The sequence below is a fragment of the Capra hircus genome, chromosome 3, assembly GCF_001704415.2.
Source record: "Capra hircus breed San Clemente chromosome 3, ASM170441v1, whole genome shotgun sequence".
Taxonomy (NCBI): Eukaryota; Metazoa; Chordata; class Mammalia; order Artiodactyla; family Bovidae; genus Capra; species Capra hircus.
The window spans coordinates 19,738,772-19,763,796 of record NC_030810.1 but is presented as its reverse complement, the minus strand read 5'-3'; the positions used below and the strand labels follow the sequence as shown (position 1 = coordinate 19,763,796).

Sequence of the window (25,025 nt, the reverse complement as noted above, 5' to 3'; positions counted from 1 at the left end):
AGTGCTGCCTGACTTGCTGTGCTGGCAGGCAGGCACAGAATCTGGGCAGTGTCCAGATTGGTCAGAAGAAAGGTCAGGGGCCTGCTCTGCTGCTTCTGAAGCCTGATCAAGACTTCCTCTGTTTTAATTTCCCTAACACAGACAAAAACTATAAAAAAGAAAACTCAGGGAATTCCCTGGCAGTCCAGTGGTTAGGACGTTGTGCTTCCACTGCAGGGGATATAGGTTCAATCCCTGGTCGGGTAACTAGATCCCACATGCCACTCTGCACAGCCAAAAGCAAAAACTCAGAATAAAACTCTCATGAGCACATAGGTGCAAAAACTCTTATTAAAAATTGTAAGAGGTTGAATCCAAATAGTATATTTTTTAAATGATAATACATCATAATAAGTAGGGTTTACCTCCAAGAATGCAAAGTTGGTTTAAAACATTCAAAAATCAATCACTGTATTTCACCATAATAAGAGTAAAAAAGAATACCCAAATGATCATCTCAGTAATAAGGAAAAAGCACCTAATAAAATCCAACATTTATTACTACTAAAAACATTAAAATTCTCAACAAACTAGGAAAAGAAGGGAACTTTCCCACCTGATAAAGGGCATCTCTCTTACAACTGCCTTTATACTTAATGGTAAAAGATTGAATGTTTTCTTCCTAACATCAAGAACAAGGCAGGGCTTTCCTGGCTATACAGTGCTTAAGACTCTGAGCTTCCACTGCAAAAGGTTCAATCCCTGGTTGGGGAACGAAGATCCCACATGCCACCTGGTGGGGCAAAAAAAAATTAAATGTTAAAATTTTTTTAAAAAAAGAACAAGGCAAAGCTGTTTACTTTTACCTTTTCTGTTTCAGTATCAAACTGTTGATTTTAGCCAGTACAATAAGACACTTAACAGCACCAAACGATACTCAGATTAGAAAGGAAGAAGCAGAACTCTGATGACATGATTGTCTATGTAGAAAATCCTATGGAACCTACAAAAAACTTTTAGAACTAATAAGTGTAATAATGTTTCAGGATATAAGATTAATATACAAAAATCAATAGTATTTCAATATACCAGCAATGAACAGTCAGAAGTTGAAAATTTTTAAGTTATCATTATAATAACATCTTGAAGTTCAAAAGGGAGGGGATATATGTATACCTATGGCTGCTTCCTGTTGACGTTTGGCAGAAACCAACAAAATTCTGTAAAGCAATTATCCTTCAATTAAAAAAATAAACTTTAAAAAATGAAAAAATAAGACAATAAGAGAAAGGATAAAATTAAAAAAAAGAAAAAAACAATTGTAATAAGACCTGCAAGGAGGTAGAGCAATTGAAGCTCTCATACGTTGCAGGTTGGAACATAAGTTAAACCACTTTGGTAAACCATTTGTCAGTTTCTTAGAAAGTTAAATAGACGCCTGCACACATGATCCTGCCATTCCACTCATAGGTATTAACCAAAGGAAATGAAAGCATATATCCATACAAAGAATTCAACATGAGTGTCATAACAGCTTTATTTTTTAACCCCAAACTGGAAATGATCCATATATCCATGAGTAGATTGAATGGATAAAAACTGTGAAACAACCATACAGTGGAATACTACTCAGTAATGAAAAGGAACAAACTACTGATACATACTACACCATGGAAGAATCAAAATAATTATGCTAAGTGAAAGAAGCCGGACTAAAGGAAAAAACGGTGCATATGTATTATTCCATTTAAATAAAATTCTAGCAGTGCCACACAATGGTGACAGAAAAATCAGCAGTTTCCTGGGAGTGGGATCTGGTATAGGCTAGGATGGAAGGGAAGAAAGGATTAGCAAGGGTCACAAGGAAAGTTTGGGGGCAATAGGTATATCATGGGTAATGGGTTAAGTCAAAATCATGTATTACTTAATAGGAGGCAATAAGAATTCAGTATCACTTCTCTTACATTACACTGAAAATGCAAACCTGCATCTAATCATGAGGAAACATCAGTCATATCCAAACTGAAGGTCATTCTGTAAGATAACTAGTCTAATCTGCAAAAATGTCAAGGCCATGAGTGTCAAGGGAAGACTCAGGAATTTTTCCAAATTGTCAAAGGCTGAAGAGACATGACAAACATAACACATGATCTTGTATAAAATCTTTACACATGTTTATACAAGATCACGTGCTGCATTTAGTTTGTCATGTCTCCTTAGGTGGTAATATATCAATATAAATTTCCTGATCTTGATGGTTATGTTGCAGGTAAGTAGAAGAGTGTCCTTATTTGCCAGGAATAGACTGCAGAGCTCAGGAATGAGTTCAGGGTATCAAATCAGTTACTTTCAAGTGGTTTGGGGTGAGGGCATGGAGAAAAGATGATGCCTGAAGTACTATTGAAACTTCTCTTTGAGTTTGAAATTATTTCAAAATAAAAGGAAAAATTTTGATAAAACATTGTGTTTGCAAAGGTGTAGAGTGGGAGTGTAGATTGGTAATCCTTTGTGTAGGGGCAATTTGGCCCTACACGATATCTATCAAATGTCTATCATAATTACAATGCATATATCCTTTGACCCAGCTGTTTCACTTCAAAGATTTTATTTTACAAATATATTTGTGAAATGATGTTTGTACAAAGTTATTCACTACAACCTTGTTTGCGGTTGCAAAATATTTGAAACATTCTAAATAGCCATCAATAGGAGACCGATTAAATTTATTACCTTAGCACCAAATCTCATATGGAATTCCAAAATTTGAAAAGCTTTGAAAATCCACACTTTTTTCTAAGTTGAAAGCAAAACCTGGCCTCAGCTGACAAGAGGCATTAGTTGTTTCTCAACACTCTTAACTAGTCACAGACATCTCTGCTATTCACTACTAAAATGTTTGCCTTTTTTTTTTAAGATGGTTGTTATTTTGTCAGTTTGAGTTTAATTGTTCTATAAAAATGTCCAGAAAATTGAAGATACTCCTGTGGATAAAAATCAGTAGAAAAGGAACCATGTGACATCAATAGCACAGAAAATAGAGTTAGTGCAAAATTTGATCAGGTGTTTCTATAAGACATCTTACTAAAGAGCAAAGTGTGGGAATTAACACCACATATGACTTGAACTGGGCTTCCCGGGTGGCTCAGTGGTAAAAAAAAAAAGAAAAAAAGAAAAAAAATCCACTGCCAATGCAGGAGACGCAGGTTCAATCCCTGGGTTGGGAAGATCCCTGAAGAAGGAAATGGCAACCCGCTCTAGTATTCTTGCCTGGGAAATCCCATGGACAGAGGAGCCTGGTGGGCTACAGTCCATGGGGTGGCAAAGAGTCGGACACAACTGAGCTCAGTACAGCAGCAGCATGACTTGAAGTAATAGAAAGACAAAGTATTGAAGTTTTACAGGGACAATGACCAGAACTAAAGAAGAACAGAAAATTTTCTGAGGACAAAAAATGAAGATATTGACATTACCATGATTGAAAGGATTCAACAATGAAACAGTATGAATATGCCACTGATTGGTTTGTTGTTCATGAAACAAGCTAGATTATTTCACAAAGGACTGAAGCTTTACAGTGAGTTTAGGATATCAGAAGATTGGCTGCAGAAATTTCAGAAGCATTGCAGTATAAAATATCTGTACAACTATGATGATAAAACTTCTTTTCAATATAATTTTTGAGGAAAATTATATAATTTAATATATATATTAATTATAAAATATAATTATAATATATATAATAATTATAAAATATAATTTTCCTCAAAAATTATATTGACAATTAATGAAAACCTTAGTCTTGAACAACTATACACTGCTGATGAAATAGCTCTGTTCTGTTTTCTTAAAAAAAAATTTTAACAGTGATTGATGAACAAACGAGATTTTTAGGACTCTAAGTTCAGTTCAGTTCAGTTCAGTTGCTCAGTCGTGTAGGACTCTAAACACAGGGCGAAAATTCTGGGAAGTGCCAGGTTAAGCTAGAAAAAGTCAACATCCATAATGTTTCAGAAGTTATTCAGAGAATTCCCTAGAAGTCCAGTGGTTAGGACTCTGCTTTCACTACCATGGACCAGGGTTCGATCTCTGGTCAGGGAACTAGTATCCTGCAAGCTGTGCAGTAAAACCAAAAAAAAAGTTGTTCACAATTTATTTGTTAGTATGTAAACAAAAAAACATGAATAATCAAAGAGATCATTTCTGTCAGGCTTAATAATCTGTACCAATGACATGAACTCATTGCACAGGAAGCTGGAATGGAAGAAAACTGTATACTCGTTCCTAGACCACTATTCTACACACACACCTCATGAACTTCTTGTAACCAAGAAATTTTACTCCCAATGAAGAACAAATGTAAATAGTTATTTATTTTCATACTATATACTTGAAACAGGTAACTCCCAAGTCTTCCTAAAAGAGTTATTGTAGAAGCTTGATCAAGTATACCTTAATTATGCTATTTACACAGTTGCTGATACTTGGAACAATTGATAAATATTTTGCAGAGACTCTCACTTTGAAAGGGCACTTGTATATAAAGATAGTGAAGGGTTTTGTGTCACTAATGTAGTCTCATTACTTACATTAAAAGTTAATAGGCTAGAAGTCTAAATAAGTCAGAACCTTGCTACTCAATGTATGATCAGTGGATAAGCAGCATCAGCATGATCTGGAAACTTGTTAGAAATGCAAATTCTGAATCTGAATCTCTGTGAATATAGCCCAAGAATCTTATGCTTTAACAAATTCTTCAGCAATACGTGAACCATGAACTTCCTGATGTTCAAGCTGGTTTTAGAAAAGGCAGAGTAACCAGAGACCAAATTGCCAACATCTGCTGGATCATAGAAGAAGCAAGAGAGTTCCAGAAAAACATCTATTTCTGCTTTATTGACTATGCCAAAGCCTTTGACTGTGTGGATCACAATAAACTGGAAAATTCTGAAAGAGATGGGAATATCAGACCACCTGACCTGCCTCTTGAGAACTCTGTATGCAGGTCAGGAAGCAGCAGTTAGAACTAGACATGGAACAACAGACTGGTTCCAAATAGGAAAAGGAGTACGTCAAGGCTGAATATTGTCACCCTGCTTATTTAACTTCTATGCAGAGTACATCATGAGAAACGCTGGACTGGAAGAAACACAAGCTGGAATCATGATTGCCGGGAGAAATATCAATAACCTCAGATATGCAGATGACACCACCCTTATGGCAGAAAGTGAAAAGGAACTAAAAAGCCTCTTGATAAAAGTGAAAGTGGAGAGTGAAAAAGTTGGCCTAAAGCTCAACATTCAGAAAACGAAGATCATGGCATCCCGTACGATCACGTCATGGGAAATAGATGGGGAAACAATGGAAACAGTGTCAGATTTTATTTTTCTGGGCTCCAAAATCACTGCAGATGGTGACTGCAGCCATGAAATTAAAAGACGCTTACTCCTTGGAAGAAAAGTTATGACCAACCTAGATAGTATATTCCGGAGAAGGAAATGGCAACCCACTCCAGTACTCTTGCCTGGAAAATCCCATGGATGGAGAAGCCTGGTAGGCTGCAGTCCATGGGGTCGCTGAGGGTTGGACATGACTGAGCGACTTCACTTTGACTTTTCACTTCCGTGCATTGGAGAAGGAAATGGCAACCCACTCCAGTGTTCTTGCCTGGAGAATCCCAGAGACGGGGGAGCCTGGTGGGCTGCCGTCTATGGGGTCGCACAGAGTCGGACACGACTGAAGTGACTTAGCAGCAGCAGATAGTATATTCAAAAGCAGACACATTACTTTGCCAACTAAGGTCTGTCTAGTCAAGGCTACGGTTTTTCCTGTGGTCATGTATGGATGTGAGAGTTGGACTGTGAAGAAGTTTGAGCGCCAAAGAATCGATGCTTTTGAACTGTGGTGTTGGAGAAGACTCTTGAGAGTCCCTTGGACTACAAGGAGATCCAACCAGTCCATTCTGAAGGAGATCAGCCCTGGGATTTCTTTGGAAGGAATGATGCTAAAGCTGAAACTCCAGTACTTTGGCCACCTCATGCAAAGAGTTGACTCATTGGAAAAGACTCTGATGCAGGGAGAGATTAGGGGCAGGAGGAGAAGGGGACGACAGAGGGTGAGATGGCTGGATGGCATCACTGACTCGATGGACATGAATCTGACTGAACTCCGGGAGTTGGTGATGGACAGGGAGGCCTGGCGTGCTGCGATTCATGGGGTCGCAAAGAGTCGGACACGACTGAGCGACTGAACTGAACTGAACTGAACTGAAGATTGTAGAAGTGTTCAGTTAGAGCAAGCTGACATCATAAAATATATACACTATTTTAAGTTATATCCCTATTGTACATTCCTTGCAAGATAGAAGAATTGTTAAAATAGTGTTATCCCAAGTAAGCATGAGGCTAGGAATAATGACAATTATGAAATGTAACAGATGAAAAAAAAATCCATAGACAGTATGGGGGAAATGTATGAGCAGTTAATTGGCCTTGAATAACATGCATTTATCAGTGAAAAAGGATTATAGCTGTTTACTTAATTGAAAAAGACTGCTTATGTAGAAATCTGTATTAATCAGAGACATTATCCTAGAAGTACTCCTTTTTTAAGGTCATCTATTGTAGTTGTTTCATCATTAAAGAATCTCTTTCCAGGCCCATCATTAAATTCCCAGCTCTGTCCTTTGGTGACAGTAATAGCAATGCAGATGAAGCCTTTTGTCCAAAATCCTCAAGAAACCAGATAGAAGAAGTATTTACTTATGCATATGTTTAGAAGTGTATCTTGGTTTGAGGTTTTATTGAGTATTTTCCTTAGAATTAAAGAGTCCCAAGTATTTAGTCTATATCACACTGTTTCATCCATCAGTTTATTACTGTATCAAAAAAATACAATACTAACTTTGCTATTTATCCTACCTAGCATGAATATTCATACTTTTGCTGAACAAATAATAATGTATTTAATTATAGAATGCTGCCCCAGACCCAGTGTGAGTATTATATATATATAATATATGCACAAACTATCTTTATGTAATAGGCTCCAAATGCATTCATAACCTAAGAGTTTTAAAGAAGCAGTTATGGACCTGTACATCCATAAATGGGATATTATGCAGTCATGTAAAAGAACAAAAATTTCTTTATGTACTGATGTAGAATAATTTCCAAGATACACTAATATGTGAGGGGGAAATGATATGCAAATTTGTATATACTATGCTAAAGGAGAGGAAATACAGTGTTTCTTTACTATGCATAAAATGTCCTGGAAGGTAAAACACTATCAGTTGTGTACAGGGTTAGAGTTGGGTGACTATGGGTCAGAGGTAAGGGGGAGAAAATTCTTCATTATTTATCTTTTGTATCTTTTCAACATTGAATCATGTGAATATTTCCAAAATTTTAAATTATGAATGTCAAAAGAAACATGTTAAATTGCAATGCAAAAGTTAAAAAAGAATGGGGGTGGGGGAACCCAGAACAGGATATCTGAGAACCATGAGACAATTACAAAAGATATATAACATATGCAGTATATTCTGTAATACCAGAAGGAGAAGAAAGAAAACAGTAGAAGAAATATTTGAAGTAATAATGATTGAAAATTTACGAAAACTTGTGACAGACACCAGAACATAGATCCCGGAAGCTCAGAGAACACTGAGCAGGATGAATACCATGAATTCTTTCTTTCTTGAAAGAAGCAAGAGAACAAGACAACCTTACCTATGGAGAAACAAAGATAAGAATTCACTTCACAAACCATGCAAGCAAGAGGGAGTGAAGTGAAATATTTTAAATGTTGCAAGAAAAAACCACCAACCTAGAATTAGGTATCCAAATAAATTATCCTTTGAAAAAAGAAATAAAGACTATCTCAGACAAAGACTCAGGGAAGTTATTGCCAACAAAATGCAAGAAATCTTTCACAGGGAAGGAAAATTATATAGATCTGAAACTTAGATCCATGTGAAGAAAGGAATAGTGTTAGAGAAGGCATAAAAAAGGTGATGCTGGAGCGGCGGCTGCGCAGCGCTGGAGCAACTTTGAGAAGATACCCCATGTCCAGAGGCAGAGGACAAGCCCCAGCAAGACAGTAGGAGGGGTGAAATCGCATTTAGAATCAAACCCCATATCTGCCAGAGATGCTCAGTTCAGTTCAGTCACTCAGTCGTGTCCGACTCTTTGCGACCCCATGAATCACAGCATGCCAGGCCTCCCTGTCCATCACCAACTCCCGGAGTTCAGTCAGATTCATGTCCATCAAGTCAGTGATGCCATCCAGCCATCTCATCCTCTGTCCTCCCCTTCTCTTCCTGCCCCTAATCCCTCCCAGCATCAGAGTCTTTTCCAGTGAGTCAACTCTTTGCATGAGGTGGCCAAAGTACTGGAGTTTCAGCTTCAGCATCATTCCTTCCAAAGAAATCCCAGGGTTGATCTCCTTCAGAATGGACTGGTTGGATCTCCTTGTAGTCCAAGGGACTCTCAAGAGTCTTCTCCAACACCACAGTTCAAAAGCATCAATTCTTCAGCGCTCAGCCTTCTTCACAGTCCGACTCTCACATCCATACACGACTACTGGAAAAACCATAGCCTTGACTAGACGGACCTTAGTTGGCAAAGTAATGTCTCTGCTTTTGAATATGCTATCCAGGTTGGTCATAACTTTTCTTCCAAGGAGTAAGCGTCTTTTAATTTCATGGCTGCTGCAGTCATCATCTGCAGTGATTTTGGAGCCCAAAAAAATAAAGTCTGACACTGTTTCCACTGTTTCCCCATCTACTTCCCATGAAGTGATGGGACCAGATGCCATGATCTTCGTTTTTCTCAGAGGGCTCAAATAAACCTTGTGCTCACCAGGACCCAGAGACTCCACAGAGACTGAGACAGAATCGTGTTTGAGCATCTCCTGCGGAGATATGGGTCAGCAGTGGACTGCTGCAGGGACAGGGGCTCTGGGTGCAGCAGATCTGGGTACGGCATAAACCCTTTTGGAGGAGGTTGCCATTAACCCCACCATAGAGCTGCCAGAACTTACACAGGACTGGGGAAACAGATTCTTGGAGGGCACAAACAAAACCTTGTGCGCACCAGGACCCAGGAGAAAGGAGCAGTGACCCTACAAGAGACTGACCCAGACTTGCCTGTGAGTGTCCAGGAGTCTCTTGCGGAGGCATGGGCCAGTGGTGGCCTGCTGCAGGGTTGGGGGCATGGAGTGCAGCAGTGTGGGCATGGGATCTTTTGAAGGAGGTCGCCATTATCTTCATTACCTCCACCATAGTTTGGCTTCAGGTCAAATAACAGGGAGGAAACAGAGCCCCTCTCATCAACAGAAAATTGGATTAAAGATTTACTGAGCATGCCCCGCCCATTAGAACAAGACCCAGTTTCCCCCTCAGTCAGTCTCTCCCATCAGGAGGATAAGCCTCTTATCTTTCTCCATCAGAGGGCAGACAGAGTGAAAACCACAATCACAGTAAACTAACCAATCTGATCACATGAATCACAGCCTTATCTAACTCAATGAAACTATAAGCCATGCCATGTAGGGCCACCCACGATGGATGGGTCATGGTGGAGAGTTTGACAAAACATGGTCCACTGGAGAAGGGGACAGCAACTACTTCAGTATTCTTGCCTTGAGAACCCCATGAACAGTATGAAAAGGCAAAATGATAGGACACTGAAAGATGAACTCCCCAGGTCGGTAGGTGCCCAATATGCTACTGGAGATCAATGGAGAAATAACTCCAGAAAGAATGAAGAGATGGAGCCAAAGCAAAAACAACACCCAGTTGTGGATGTGACTGCTGATGGAAGAAGACCCAATGCTGTAAAGAGCAATATTGCATAGAAACCTGAAATGTTAGGACCATGAATCAAAGCAAATTGGAAGTGGTCAAACAGGAGATGGCAAGAGTGAATATCAACATTTTAGGAATCAGATTACTAAAATGGACTGGAATGGCTGAATTTAACTCAGATGACCATTATATCTACTATTGTGGGCAAGAATCCCTGACGAACTATGGATGGAGGTTCATGACATTGTACAGGAGGCAGTGATCAAGACCATCCCCAAGAAAAAGAAATGCAAAAAGGCAAAATGGTTGTCTGAGGAGGCCTTACAAATAGCTGTGAAAAGAAAAGACGCAAAGGAGAAAAGGAAAGATATGCCCATTTGAATGCAGAGTTTTAAAGAATTGCAAGGAGAGATAAGAAAGCCTTCCTCAGTGATCAGTGCAAAGAAATAGAGGAAAACAACAGAATGGGAAAGAATAGAGATCTCTTCAAGAAAATTAGAGATACCAAGGGAATATTTCATGCAAAGATGGGCATGATAAAGGACAGAAATGGTATGGACCTAACAGAAGCAGAAGAGATTAAGAAGAGGTGGCAAAAATACACAGAAGAACTATACAAAAAATATCTTCATGACCCAGATAATCACGATGGTGTGATCACTCACCTAGAGCCAGACATCCTGGAATGCAAGTCAAGTGGGCCTTAGGAAGCATCACTACGAACAAAGCTAGTGGAGGTGATGGAATTCCAGTTAAGCTATTTCAAATCCTAAAAAATGATACTGTGAAAGTGCTGTACTCAATATGCCAGTAAATATGGAGAACTCAGCAGTGGCCACAAGACTGGAAAAGTTCAGTTTTTATTCCAATTCCAAAGAAAGGCAATGCCAAAGAATGCTCAAACTACCACACAGTTGCACTCATCTAACACACTAACAAAGTAATGCTTTCCAAGCAAGGCTTCAACAGTACGTGAACTGTGAACTTCCAGATGTTCAAATTGGATTTAGAAAAGGCAGAGGAACCAAAAATCAAATTGCCAACATCCATTGAATCATTGAAAAAGCAAGAGAGTTCCAGAAAAAATCTGCTTCTGCTTTATTGACTATGCCAAAGCCTTTGTGTGGATCAAAACAAACTGTGGAAAATTCTTAAAAAGATGGGAATACCAGACCACCTGACCTGGCTCCTGAGAAATCTGTATGCAGGTCAAGAAGCAACAGTTAGAACTGGTCATGGAACTGGTTCCAAATTGGAAAAGGAGTACATCAAGGCTGTATATTGTCACCCTGCTTAGTTAACTTCTACGCAGAGTACATCATGAGAAGTGCTGGACTGGATGAAGCACAAGCTGAAATCAAGATTGCCGGGAAAAATATCAATAACCTCATATATGCAGATGACACCGTACTTATGACAGAAAGCAAAGAGAAACTATAAGAGCCTCTTGATGAAAGTGAAAGAGAGTGAAAAAGTTGGCCTAAAGCTCAACATTCAGAAAACTAAGATCATGGCATCTGGCCCCATCACTTCATGGGAAATAGATGGGAAACAATGGAAACAGTGAAAGACTTTATTTTCTTGGGCTCCAAAATCACTGCAGCCATGAAATTAAAAGTAGCTTGCTCCTTGGAAGAAAAGTTATGACCAACATAGACAGCATTTTTAAATGTAGAGACATTACTTTGCCAACACAGGTCCATCTAGTCAAAGCTATGGTTTTTCCAGTAGTCATGTATGGATGTGAGAGTTGGACTGTAAGGAAAGCTGAGCGCTGAAGTATTGATGCTTTTGAAGTGTGGTGTTGGAGAAGACTCTTGAGAGTCCCGTGGACAGCAAGGCGACCCAACCAGTCCATCCCAACCAGTCCATACTAAAGGAAATCAATCCTGAATATTCATTGGAAGGACTGATTCCAAAGCTGAAACGCCAATACTTTGGCCACCTGATGCAAAGAACTCACTCACTGAGAAGACCCTGATGCTGGGAAGGTTGAAGGCGGGAGTAAAAGGGGATGACAGAGGATGAGCTGGTTGGATGGCATCACCGACTCAATGGACATGAGTTTGAGTAAGCTCCAGGAGCTGGTGATGGACAGGGAAGCCTGGCGTGCTGCAGCCCATGGGTCACAAAGAAGTGGACACAACTGAGCCACTGAACTGAACTGAACCGCAGAAAGGTAAAATAAATCCTTTGGTTTTTAGAAAATTCTTAATTGAACTAATAAGTGTTCAAAATAATAATAGAAATGTATTGGGTTACTATAGCTTAAAGATAAATCAATGAAGCAGTGATGTTACAGATAGAAGGAAGAATTGAGAATACTAAGGTATCTTATGAAGTGATATAGTTATTTGAAAATGGACTTAGATTAGTTGTAAATGTATCCTGCAACTCTTGGGCAAACACTAAAGTAACTTTGAAAAGAAATTGTGAAATTTGAAAAGAACTGTGAAATTTGAAAAGAATTGTGAGAAGAGAAAATTGAATCATGTAACATGCTCAGTTTAAACCAGAGAAGGCAGAAAAGAGGAAAGGTTTTTTAAAAAGAACAAATTCAATGAATAAAAAAGTTGTAAATGTAGATATTAATCCAAGTATATCAATAATCACTTTAAATGTGAATGGTCTAAATAAGCCAATTAAACGACAGACTGGGGGAAAAAAGAAAGGAGAAATTCCCTGGCAGTCCAGAGGTGACTTCATGCCTCCACTGCAGGAAGCCCCAGTTCAATCTCCGATTGGGGAACTAAGATCCCTCAAGCTGCATGGCTTGGCTGAAAAAAAAAAAAAAAGGACAGACTGACAGTGGATTTAAAAAACAATTATATGTTGTCTATAAGAAACTCACTTTAAAGATAGAGAGTGAAAGTAAAAGGAAGGGATCAATTACTTATATATAAGAACTAAAGCCATAATTTCATAAGAGAAAACATAGGACCTTGAATTTGACAATTCTTAGGTTATGACACCAAAAGCATGAGCAGCAAAAGAAAAGAATAAATTTGGACCTCATCAGAATTTAAAACTTTCATTCATCAAAGGACATTACCAAGAAAGTGAAAGGACAACTTAAAAAGGATGGAAAAAATTTATGTTTTATATCTGATAAGGGCTTAATATACAAAATATATAAAGAACTACAATTCAACAATAAAAAAGACAACTGGATTTTAAAATGGGCAACAGATTTGAAGAGATTGTTCTTCAAAGAAGATATATAATGGCTTATGAGGACATGAAGGAAAAACATCATTAGTCATTAGGGAAGACACCCACTAGGATGGCTTGGCTGTGCTATTGCACGGCTTGTGGTATGTTAGTTTCCCAACCAGGGATTGAATCTGGGCACCCTTCAGTGGAAGCATGGAGTCCTATGGTGAGGATATGGAGAAATTCTTTTACATTGCTGGTGTAAAGTGATTAATAGCTTTTCTTTTACATTGCACATGTAAAGTGATTAATAGCTGCTGTGGAAAATAGTGTGATGGTGCCTGAAATTTTTAAATAAAATTAACGTATCATCTAGCAGTTCCACTCCTATGTATATACCCCAAAGAATTGAAAACAGATTCAAACAGGTACTTTATATACCAGTGTTCACTGCAGCATCATTTGCAACAGCCAAAAATTGGAAACAACCCAAGTGTCCATCAGCAAATGAATGGGTAAACAAAATATGGTGTATATATATACAGTGGACTATTAACATTAAGTCATTAAAAAAGAAACTATGTTCTGATAACATGGTACAACATGGGGGAAACTTGAAGACATTATGCTAAGAGAAATACTTCAGACACACCAAAAGTAATTTTTGTATGATTCCACATACACATCACTTCATGGGAAATAGATGGGGAAACAGCGGAAACAGTGTCAGACTTAATTTTTGGGGGCTCCAAAATCACTGCAGATGGTGATTGCAGCCATGAAATTAAAAGACGCTTACTCCTTGAAAGGAAAGTTATGACCAACCTAGACAGCATTTTCAAAAGCAGAGACATTACTTTGCCAACAAAGGTCCATCTAGTCAAAGCTATGGTTTTTCCAGTGGTCATGTATGGATGTGAGAGTTGGACTGGGAAGAAAGGTGAGCACTGAAGAATTGATGCTTTTGAACTGTGGTGTTGAAGACTCTTGAGAGTCCCTTGGACTGCAAGGAGATCCAACCAGTCCATCCTAAAGGAGATCAGTCCTGGAATGATGCTAAAGCTGAAACTTCAGTACTTTGGCCACCTCATGCGAAGAGCTGACTCATTGGAAAAGACTCTGATGCTGGGAGGGATTGGGGGCAGGAGGAAAAGGGGACAACAGAGGATGAGATGGCTGGATGGCATCACCGACTTAATGGACGTGAGTTTGAATGAACTCCGGGAGATGGTGATGGACAGGGAGGCCTAGCGTGCTGTGATTCATGGGGTCACAAAGAGTCGGACACAACTGAGTGACTGAACTGAACTGAACATACATGTCTAGAATAGGCAAGTTAATAAAGACAGAAAATAGAAATTTCCTGGGCTAAAGGGAGAGATGATGGTGAATTACTGCTTAATAGGTACAGACTTTCTGTTTAGGATGATTAAAAAACTTTTGGAAATATATGGTGCTGCTATTTACATAATGAATGATATTCCACAGTGTTGAATGTGATTAACAGTACTCAATTATATACTTAAAATGGTTAAGATAGAAAGTTTTAGAATATATATTTTTACCACAATTAATAGGTAAAGGAATTAATAAAGAGGCAGTGTTAAAGCAAGCAAATGACCCTAAGTACAAACATTAAACAGTACTGGGCTTCATTTTAATCCTAGTACCTTTAGGTACATATTTAATTCTTCTGTGACTTGAACTTCTACACTTTACCTTTCCATATGAAAATGAAATGAAAGTCACTCAGTCATGTCATATTTTGCACTAAAAACAGAAGCCAGGGCTTAAACAAACCACACATATGAGGTATTGTCAACACTCTCACCCCTACTTTCCATACCCTGTAGACTACCAAAGTAGCTGCACTAAAAGCAGGAAGAGTCTGGAAAAGATATTCTCCCAGGAAAGCATGTGTACCAGCGGAGCTAATTTGTTATTTTCATCTCTAAAACTGTTTCTTAACCACAGTCTGATTCCTTCACCAACAACATAGTAAAGGATAGAGAAAGTTATACCATGTTAACACATATCAAGAAAAACCTGGAATCCCTGTATTAAACAAAGACTTCAATAAATGGAAAATTATCAGGAATAAAAGGGGGCATTACACAGTGATAAAGGAGTCAGTTATCCAAAAAGTCATCATAATCTTTACTGTATATGCATCCAACAACAAAGCATCAAAATATGTGAGGGGAAAACCAATAGAACTGCAAAGAGAAATGGAGAAATCCACCTTTACATTCAGAGAATTCACAGTACCTCTTATCAGTAAGTGATACATCCAGCAGGCAAAAAAATCAATAAGTTATACTTGAACACCACGATTAATTAACTGAATCTAATTAATATTTATAAAATACTTTTATCAAACTACAATAGAATATACATTCTTTTCAAGCTCACATGGTGGAATGTTCACCAAGATAGACCACATTCTGAACCGTAAAACACATCTCAGTAAATTTAGAAGAATAGAAATCATACAAAGTGTGCTTTCAGATCACAGTGGAATTAAGCTAGAAATTATTAACAGAAGGATAACTGGAACATTCCCAAAACTATGGAGTTTAAACACACTTCTAAGTAACACATGGATCAAAGGTGAACTCTCAGGAATTTTAATATTTTGAAACTAAATGAAAGTTTAAAACTAAAAAAAAAAAAATGCAACTAATCAGAAATGTAGGATGCAATGAAAGCAGTGCTTGGAAGGAAATATTATGGCATTAAATACATATGTTAGAAAAGAGGTAATATTGCAAATATTCCCTCACACACGTTAGAATGGCTGTTATCAAAAAGACAAAAGATGTGGAGTACACTGTTGGTGAGAATGTAAATTGGTACAACAACTATGGAAAACAGGATGGATGTTTCTCAAAAAATTTTAAAAATAGAACTACCATGTACAGTATGTACCACGTATGGTATATGGTACAGTAATCAAATAGTGTGGTATTTGCAAAAGAACAAGCAAATAGGTCCATGGAACAAAATAGAGAGCTCAGAAATAGTCTCACACAAATGCAGTCAACTGGTCTTTGACAAACGAGCAAAGGATAGTATTTTCAGCAAATGGTACTAGAAGAACTATACATCCACATTTAAAAAAATGAATATAGACACACTGACCTTATACCTTTCATGAAAATAAATTCAAAATGTATCATAGACATAAATATAAAACACAAAACTATAAAACTTCTAGAAGATAACACCGGAGAAAGACTAGATGATCTTGTGTTTGACAGTAACTTTTTTGACCACACTGTGTGACCTGCGGAATCTTAGTTCCCTGATCAGGGATCAAACCTGGGCTGCCTGCAGTAGAAACGCAGAGTCCTAACCACTGGATATCCAGAGAATTCCCAGAAATAGCTTTTTAGATACAACACCAAAATTAGATACAGTCGATGAAAAAAACATTGGTAAGTAGGACTTCATTAAAATTTAAAACTTATTGAAAAGCCACAGCCTGGGAGAAAATATTTGCAAAACAGTATCTAATAAAACACTTGTATTCCAAATACACAAATAACTCTTAAAACTCAAGAATAAAGAAAACAACTGAATCTTAAAATGCACTAAAGACCTGAACTGATGCCTTACCAGATAAGATATATAGATGTCAAACAAGCATGTAAAAAGATACTCACCAGGACATGTCATGTTCAGTTCAGTTCAGTTCAGTCGCTCAGTCGTGTCCGACTCTTTGAGACCCCATGAACCATAGCACGCCAGACCTCCCTGTCCATCACCAACTCCCAGAGTCCACCCAAACCCATGTCCATTGAGTCAGTGATTCCACCCAGCCATCTCATCCTCTGTCATCCCCTTCTCCTCGTGCCCTCAAATCTTTCCCAGCATCAGGGTCTTTTCCAATGAGTCAGCTCTTCCTCGTATCAGGAGGCCAACACATTGGAGTTTCAGCTTCAACATCAGTCCTTCCAGTGAACACCCAGGACTGATCTCCTTTAGGATGGACTGGAAATACAAATTAAAACAAAAATTATATACCACTATATACCTGTTAGAATGGCTAAAATCCAAAACACACCACCAAACACTAGTGCGGATGTGGAGCAGCAGAGACTCATTCATTCCTGGTGGGAATGCCAAAGGTTCAGCCACTTTGGAAGAGAGTTTGTCAGTTTTTTACAAAGCTACACATAGTCTAACTATATGATCCAGTAATCATGTTCCTAGTTATTTGCCCAAACAAGTTGAAAACTTACACAACTGTCCACACAGAAACCAGCACACAAATGCTTATAGCACCTTTATTTGTAATTGCCTAAAAATGGAAGCAAACAAGATATCCTGCAGCTGGTGAATGGATATACAAGCTGAGGTAGATCCATACAGTGGGATATTATTTACCAACATAAAGAAATGAAGTGCCCTTCAATAAGTGGTGCTGCGAAACTGGACAGCTACATATGAAAGAACGAAATTAGAACATTAACTGTACACAAAAATAAACTCCAAATGAATTAAAGACCTAAATATAAGACCGGAGACCATAAAACTCAAAACATAGGCAGAACACTTTAACACAAATCATAGCAGTCTTTTTTTTTTTTTTACTGCATCCTAAATCAAAGGAAAATAAAAAATAAACAAGTGGGACCTAGTTAAAAGCTTTTGCACAGCAAAGAAAATCATCAGCAAAATGAAAAGACAACCTACTGAATGGGAAGAAATACTAGCAAATAGAGTGACCAATAGGGAATTAAATCCAAAATATACATTTCATATGAACTAACATAAAAAAAACAACAACTTGATTTTTTAAATGGGCAGAAAACGTGGATAGACATTTTTCCAAAGAAGTACAGATGGTCAACAGGCACATAAAAAGATGCTCAATATCATTAATTATTAGAGAAATGTAAATTAAAAACCACTATGAGATATCACCTTACACCTGTCAGAATGATTATCATCAAAAAGAACACAAATAACAACTGTTGGTGTGGACGTGGAGAAAAGGGAACCTTTGTACACTATTGGTGGGAATGTAAATTGATGCAGCCACTGTGAAAAATGATATGGAGGTTTCTCAGAAACTTAGAACTACAATATGACCCAGCAGTTCCACTCCTTGGTATATAGCCAAAAAATGTAAAACACAAATTGAAAAAGATACATGTATACCAATGTTCATGACAGCATTATTTACAGTAGATAATAAATAGAACCAACCTAAGTGTCCCATCAAAAGATGAATGGGTAAAGAAGAGATGGTATAAATATATAATCAAATACTGCTCAGTCATAAAAAGAAGAAAATTTTGCCATTTACAGCAACATAGATGGAATCGAAGGGTGTTCTGCTAAGTAAATTAAGTCAGAGAAAGACAAATATTACATGATATCACTTATATGTGGAATATAAAAAATACAACAAACTATTGAATATAACAAAAAAGAGACTCACAGAGTATGAGAGCAAACTTGTTAACAGTGCGGGGAGGTAAGGTGGGGAGGAGGGTCAAGATGGGGTAAGGAGTTTAAGAGGTACAAACTACTATGTATAAAATAAGTAAGCTACAAGGATATATTATAGGAATATAGCTAGTATTTTATAACTATAAATGGAGTATAACCTTTAAAAATTGTGAATCACTATGTTGTATACCTGAAATGTATATAATATTGTACATCAACTAAAACTAAATTAAAAAAAAAAAGAGCTACCAAGCCATAAATAGACATTTAAGGAAACAAATGTATTTTGCTTCCTGAAGGAAGCCAGTCTGTAAAGGTTACATACTTCTACAAATCTGCGACATTGTGGAAAAGTTAACATTATAGAGGCAGTAAAAAGATCAGTAGTTTCAGAAGCAAAGAGAAGAGGGATGAACAGGTGGAGCACAGGAGATTTTTACAGCAATGAGTCTATTCTCTATGACATAGTAACGGCAGATCCATGATACTATGCATTTGTCAAAACCCATAGGATTGTATAACACAGTGGACCTTAATGTTAACTGTGGACTTCAGTTACTAATAATGTATCAGTGTTCATTCAATGTAAAATGTTAGTAATAAGGGAAACTGAAAGGGGAGAGAGGGGGATATGTGAGAACTCTGTCTTATCTGCTCAATTTTCTGTATACCTAAAACCACTTTAAAAACATAAAGTCAGGGTTTCCTTGGCTGTCCAGTGGTTAGGACTCTGCTCTAGCTGCCTAGGGCCTGGGTTTGATCCCTGGTTGAGGAACTAAGGTCCCACAAAAAAAAAAAAAAAAAGAAGTCTATTAAATGTCTTAATTGTTTTTAAAGAGGATAGAAGGAAAAAAGGTGATCTCTCAATCCTGACACCCAAAGATAACTACTACTGCTAAGACAGTGTTGTAAATATCCCTGCATATTTTCTCTTCATTTATGTGCATGCACACACATATTACCTGTACACAAATTGTTTATAATTCCCTCCACGACCTTAAAAGGTCATTGTTTCTAATTTATAGATGACGTAACTGGTCTGGTACGTGGCTGAACTAGGTTCATTTCCCAATGTATTTTACTCCAAAGCCTGTACACTCTTAGCACTGCACCTCTTTGTAAGACATAAGACCTACTTTTTCTTCTATCTTTATTTCACATTTTACCCCTTCAGAAGATAACACCAGTCTTTCATATACCCTACTGCCTTTACGTCATATGGTACCCATGGCATTCCTGCAATGTATTCCATAACTCTGTGCACTCATACTTGCCTACTGGATAAGAAGTGGTAGCCCAGCTCCAGGGAACTGTACTGAGAAGCAGACCATGGGACTGGCATACTTTCTTGGCAGTACTGTGGCTTCCTTCTCCTGTATGAGTAGCTCTCAAAATTCAGGTGTTAGAAAAAGTTATTTCTGGGACCTAAAGATCCTGAGGGGAAAAAAGGGTAAGGGGTCAAGGCCGATGAAAAGGTGGAGAGAAGTGAATTTGCATGGGTGCCTGGGGAAGGAAGGAGCCTCCAGTGGGTTCAGTGGAGACAAAGCTTGACCACCCCAACCATTTGGAAGCATTCAGTGCATTGATACCAGCCAGTTCAGCCAGCACCTATTGTGATCAGCTGACTGATCAGGGAAGCTTTAAGGAAGACCTTGTCCCTGCCCCTTCTCTTGGTGCCTGTAGGGGACACTCTGAGGCTCCGAACAATCCTGGAAGCAATACAGAAGCACATCCATTCTTCCTCCCTCATCTTCAAACTGGCCCAAGATGCATTCAAGATTGCTACTCCCACGGACAGTAGTACAGATGGCACCCTGCTCAACGTGGCCTTGGAGCTGGGGCTACAGGTATGGAGGAGGAGTGGGCCATCCCGACTTTAAACTTCTGGCCTAGTGACAGGGAGTTAAGATCCCATAAGGACTGGAGTGGGCATGGGCCAGGTCTGATTCTTTCTGTGTCCCCAGAACATAGCTTCTAGGCTAGTCACAAGGTCAGGACTCAATTTTGGGCTCTGTTTTGAAGTTAAGGCCAGTTAAGCAGTATAGCCTTAGGCTCTACAGGGTCCCAATTTTTTCCCTACCCACCCCCATTCCTCCAAGTCAAGGTGTGATAATAAGGGGTTTATTCATTACAGGTCATCAGAGAAATCTTCTATCTGATTGGTGGCAGGATGGGGCAGAAATTAAACAAACCCATCTGTACTTCTCAGGGGAGAGATGGTTGTTTAAGGCATAAATAAATACATGTACATAAATGAATGGCAAAGAGGAGGGACAGGTTATAGCAGTTATGCTTAGTCCGCTGGGAATGCCACTTTTTTTCACCCAGGTGATGAGGATGACCTTATCAACCCTCAACTGGAGGCGCCGGGAGATGGTGCGGTGGTTGGTAACCTGTGCTACAGAAGTGGGTGAGTCTCCCAGCTCCTATGCCCCCAGGGGAAAGGATTCCTAGGCCCTACTCTTGGGACAGGACAGTGAATCCTTAGAGCTCTCATATTCCTATTATTGATGGCCTAGGAAAGGATAAGGCTGCTGGTAGGAGAAGATGGCCCTGTTCAGCCTGACCAAGCTCTTCCCTCACTGCTTGGATCGTACCCTGAGGGCAAGCAGCACTCTGATCCTCCGATAGAAACATTCTGAAAGAATAATTTTCAGCCACCAGTACTCAAGTGCAACCTTAGGAGTTGTTTAGTCCCAGTCCCTGTCCATGCTTCTGAGAAATCCCAAACAACTTGGAGGCTCAAGACCCCATCTAGTGCCCAAAGCCCCAGCACAAAACTCTGCCCTGAGAGGCTTCACTTCAGCGAGAAAACCCAGGGGCAGATCTGAGACTCCTGCCTTGGAGCAGGCAAACCACAGGCTCTGTTGCTCCATCCTTGTGAGGGGCTAAGAGCACCTGCAGAAACTTTCAAACCTCTGACCTGGGGGAAGGAAGGGATAGGAAGAGACCTCACATGGGGTCTGGCCACCAGGGTTGCCCCCCTAGCCCTGGTTACTGCAGATCATCTCAGGGCTGCTGAGGAGAGAGAGCTTGTCCCTGCAGGCCAAGTTCTCACCCCAAATGGCAATCTGAGTAGACCTGGATCAGGACCCGGAGGCCCATGGCTGAGCACAGCCTCTCCTTGACAGGTGTGCGGGCCCTGGTGAGCATCTTGCAGAGCTGGTACACACTCTTCACCCCCACCGAGGCTACCAGTATTGTGGCTGCCACAGCCGTCTCCCACACCACCATCCTACGCCTCAGTCTTGACTATCCACAGCGGGAGGAGCTGGCCAGCTGTGCTCGCACCCTGGCCCTGCAGTGCGCTATGAAGGATCCGCAGAGCTGTGCCCTGTCGGCCCTTACCCTATGTGAGAAGGACCACATCGCCTTCGAAGCAGCCTATCAGATCGCCATCGATGCTGCGGCTGGCGGCATGACTCACTCACAGCTGTTCACCATCGCCCGCTACATGGAGCTCCGTGGCTACCCGCTACGTGCCTTCAAGCTGGCCTCACTGGCCATGAGCCATCTCAACCTGGCCTACAACCAGGACACCCACCCGGCCATCAACGATGTGCTCTGGGCCTGCGCCCTCAGCCACTCCCTGGGCAAGAATGAGCTGGCGGCCCTGATCCCCCTGGTGGTGAAGAGCGTGCACTGCGCCACAGTGCTTTCAGACATACTTCGGCGCTGCACGGTGACTGCCCCTGGACTGGCCGGCATCCCAGGCCGCCGCAGCTCAGGAAAGCTCATGTCCACTGACAAGGCTCCCCTGCGCCAGCTGCTGGATGCCACCATCAATGCCTACATCAACACCACACACTCGCGCCTGACGCATATCAGCCCTCGCCACTATGGAGAGTTCATTGAGTTTCTGAGCAAGGCCCGGGAGACCTTCCTGCTGCCGCAGGATGGCCACCTGCAGTTTGCCCAGTTCATCGACAACCTCAAACAGATCTACAAAGGCAAGAAGAAGCTGATGCTGCTGGTGCGAGAGCGCTTCGGCTGAGAAAGCAGACGGCTCGCTGCCAGGGCAGCGTGGGCTCCCAGGTACCATCAGGTCAGGCCACGGACACAAGCATTTGTCCACCCTGAGAGGACTCTGAGCACCTGTGGCTGAAGCCAGAGGACCACAGGGCTAAGCATGGGGAGAGTCCAGCTGTAGCCAGCATGCCTGCCTGGGCAGGGTTCTTACAACAGCCCACTGTTCCTGGAGGAGCAGGGCCCTGCAGACCGATCAGTACCCACAACATTCCACCTCAGGCCCTTGTATCCTGCGTGTCCTGGGCATTGCCCCTCTCTCCCTTGGCAAACACAGAACACTGTTCCGTCTCAGGGATTGCGTAACCAGAGAAACAGAAGCGTTTATGGTACTGTAAATACTATAGTCTGTGTGTTGCCAATTATGTTGTAAAGTTGTAACTATTTATAATTCTGGTTCTAATTTGATGGGTACTTGAAGTAGCTGTGGGTGGGAAGATAGGCTTGTTTTCTGAGGAGATTCACAACCATTTCTCAGGTTTCCCTTGCAGAGTATATTCTGTTGGCAGTGGAAGATTGGGGGTGGCAGGGAGAAAAATGGCCAGTTAAGAGGAAATCTCAAGTCTAGTCTATGCAGAAACCCAGTGATGGGTGAGGAGGCCCAGTCTGGACTTAGACTTTCACCTCACGAAGCCACGAGGACACGGAAGTGGTTGCTCCTGCCTCACACAGCCTCTCTAGGAGTCTGACGAGTTCCTGAGAAACAGGTGAAGGTGAAGGTCTGGGAGGCCACTGAGCTCATAATGTTCATCTGCTCTGGACACCGTTGTGTTAGTGTCTGGTTTCATCTCTAAGTGTGCGTAGAGACCTGAATGACTAAATACGTGTGTCTGTGTGCACTGGTGTATCTATGCACGCCTGTATGTGCACATATATGTGTATGTGTCAGGTCTGTGTGCTGGACGGTGGGCTTGTGTGTGAGGTTATGCACGTGTGAGCATACTGTAGTACATATGTGTGTGTCTGTTGCGTTTGCTGATGCACATTTAGCCTGTGTGTATCTGGCCACACGAGTGCACGTGTATAAATCTGTTTGGCCTGTCTCTGTCTCTGAGTAACTGTGGTATTGCCACATGTAGGTTTGTCTGTGAATTCATGTTCTAGGATCTGCATGAATGTGTCCCTTCTTTTTGCCAGATCTCTCATGCCCATTCCTCTGTTCTCTCGCGCCGGCTAAACACGGTCCCCATCTCTGTGGCTCCTGTACTCATCACTGTCGCCCAACAGGCTTCTGAGCACTCCCTCCCTCTGCCGAGCGGCTCCTTGAGCGCCACATTTCCCTGCTTCCCCTGCACCTGCTTCCTTCCCCTGCCTCTCTACCTCAAGCTTCCTTGCCCTCTTCTGCCACAGTCCCATGGGTCCCTGACTTGGAGGCTGCGGCTGGAATGCATCTGGCCTTGCCCTGACTAGTTTCTAGCCCAGGTGGACAACCCTCTGCTCTCTCTGACTGGCCTCCACAGTGTGTCATGCTCCTGCTGGCTTCCTGCCCCCTCCTCACCTGGAATTGTTGTGGGAGCTGGCACGGGCATTCAGGAGTCCTAGATGCCAGTGTCTTGGTGTTTACTGTTTCCTGTCTTAGTTTCCGAGTAGGGGGCGGGGTGTGATAGGGAAGGGGTGGTATAGCTAGAGTGTGAACTAAGGACCTGTCTGCTTTACTTCGCTTTCTCTGACAAACTATGTCACTTTTTTTTTCCCTCCACACTGACCGTAAATTTGTATTTGCTGTTTGTGGCTACTGAAGTCTTACTGTTCCGTCATGGACCGTACAACCTCTCAGCCTGATAGGTTGGTTAAAAAAAAAAAAAAAAGACACCACTCCCATTTCTGTATCACAATTGCCATTTTTTAGCAAGTATGTGAACTCACAGTGCTTTTCTATGAATAAATCACGGATCACAGAAAAGATCATTTTTCTAAAATCAGAAATTGTGTTATTTCAATAAATGGGGCCCTTCTCCATATTCTCCATCACCCTGGCTGGGACAGGGAGCTGGTTAGGCCTATAGCACAGAGGGTTCCTAGCACTCTACTAAGATGTGCAATAACAAATGAAGAATTTCCTACTGCACCAGACCACTTTCCAGAGCTCACAGGCACATCAGGGCCGGATCCCAGAAAGTAGGTACCATCATGATGAGCAGAAACATCAAGATACCGAGAAAATTAGAGGGTATACACAGATAAGAAGCCTATTGGTGTCAGAAGCCTTCTCAGCTCCGTGATGCATGTCTAAGCAACTCAGCCGATCTTTATGCCCTCTTCCCAACTTTTCGGGTCAAAGCTGAAGGCCTCTCAGCTTCTTCCTGCTCACCTAGACTCCATCTTCCTCAACAGGCTTTTCTGAATATTCTAACCGTTTCTGTGTCCCTTTCTGATCTATACACTCTTCCTCCCCAGACACAAAGCCCTGGCTTCACATGCTGTAGGGACCCCATTTCCCTGCACATGTCACAGCTCCCACTCCTAGGAAGATCTATGCAACCCCATGTGGCTCTGGGGCTTGGATATCTGAGAGCACATTGGTGTCAGGGCCCTGACATGAAGTCCGACAGTGCCTAGGCATTGATATCTGAGCTCCAAGGACTTGTGGGAGAGGATG

At 40.8% G+C, this 25,025-nt stretch overlaps 1 protein-coding gene across 1 annotated transcript in view; it reads left to right on the top strand.

Moving 5' to 3' along the window:
• ZSWIM5 (zinc finger SWIM-type containing 5) overlaps window positions 1-25,024 on the top strand; it is a 58,519-nt gene extending 33,495 nt beyond the window's left edge. The window contains exons 12-14 of the mRNA XM_018046489.1: window positions 20,084-20,247; window positions 20,729-20,810; window positions 21,532-25,024. Coding sequence (XP_017901978.1) covers window positions 20,084-20,247; window positions 20,729-20,810; window positions 21,532-22,394 — 1,109 coding nt within the window. The 3' untranslated portion in view covers window positions 22,395-25,024. The remainder of the gene's footprint in view (window positions 1-20,083; window positions 20,248-20,728; window positions 20,811-21,531) is intronic.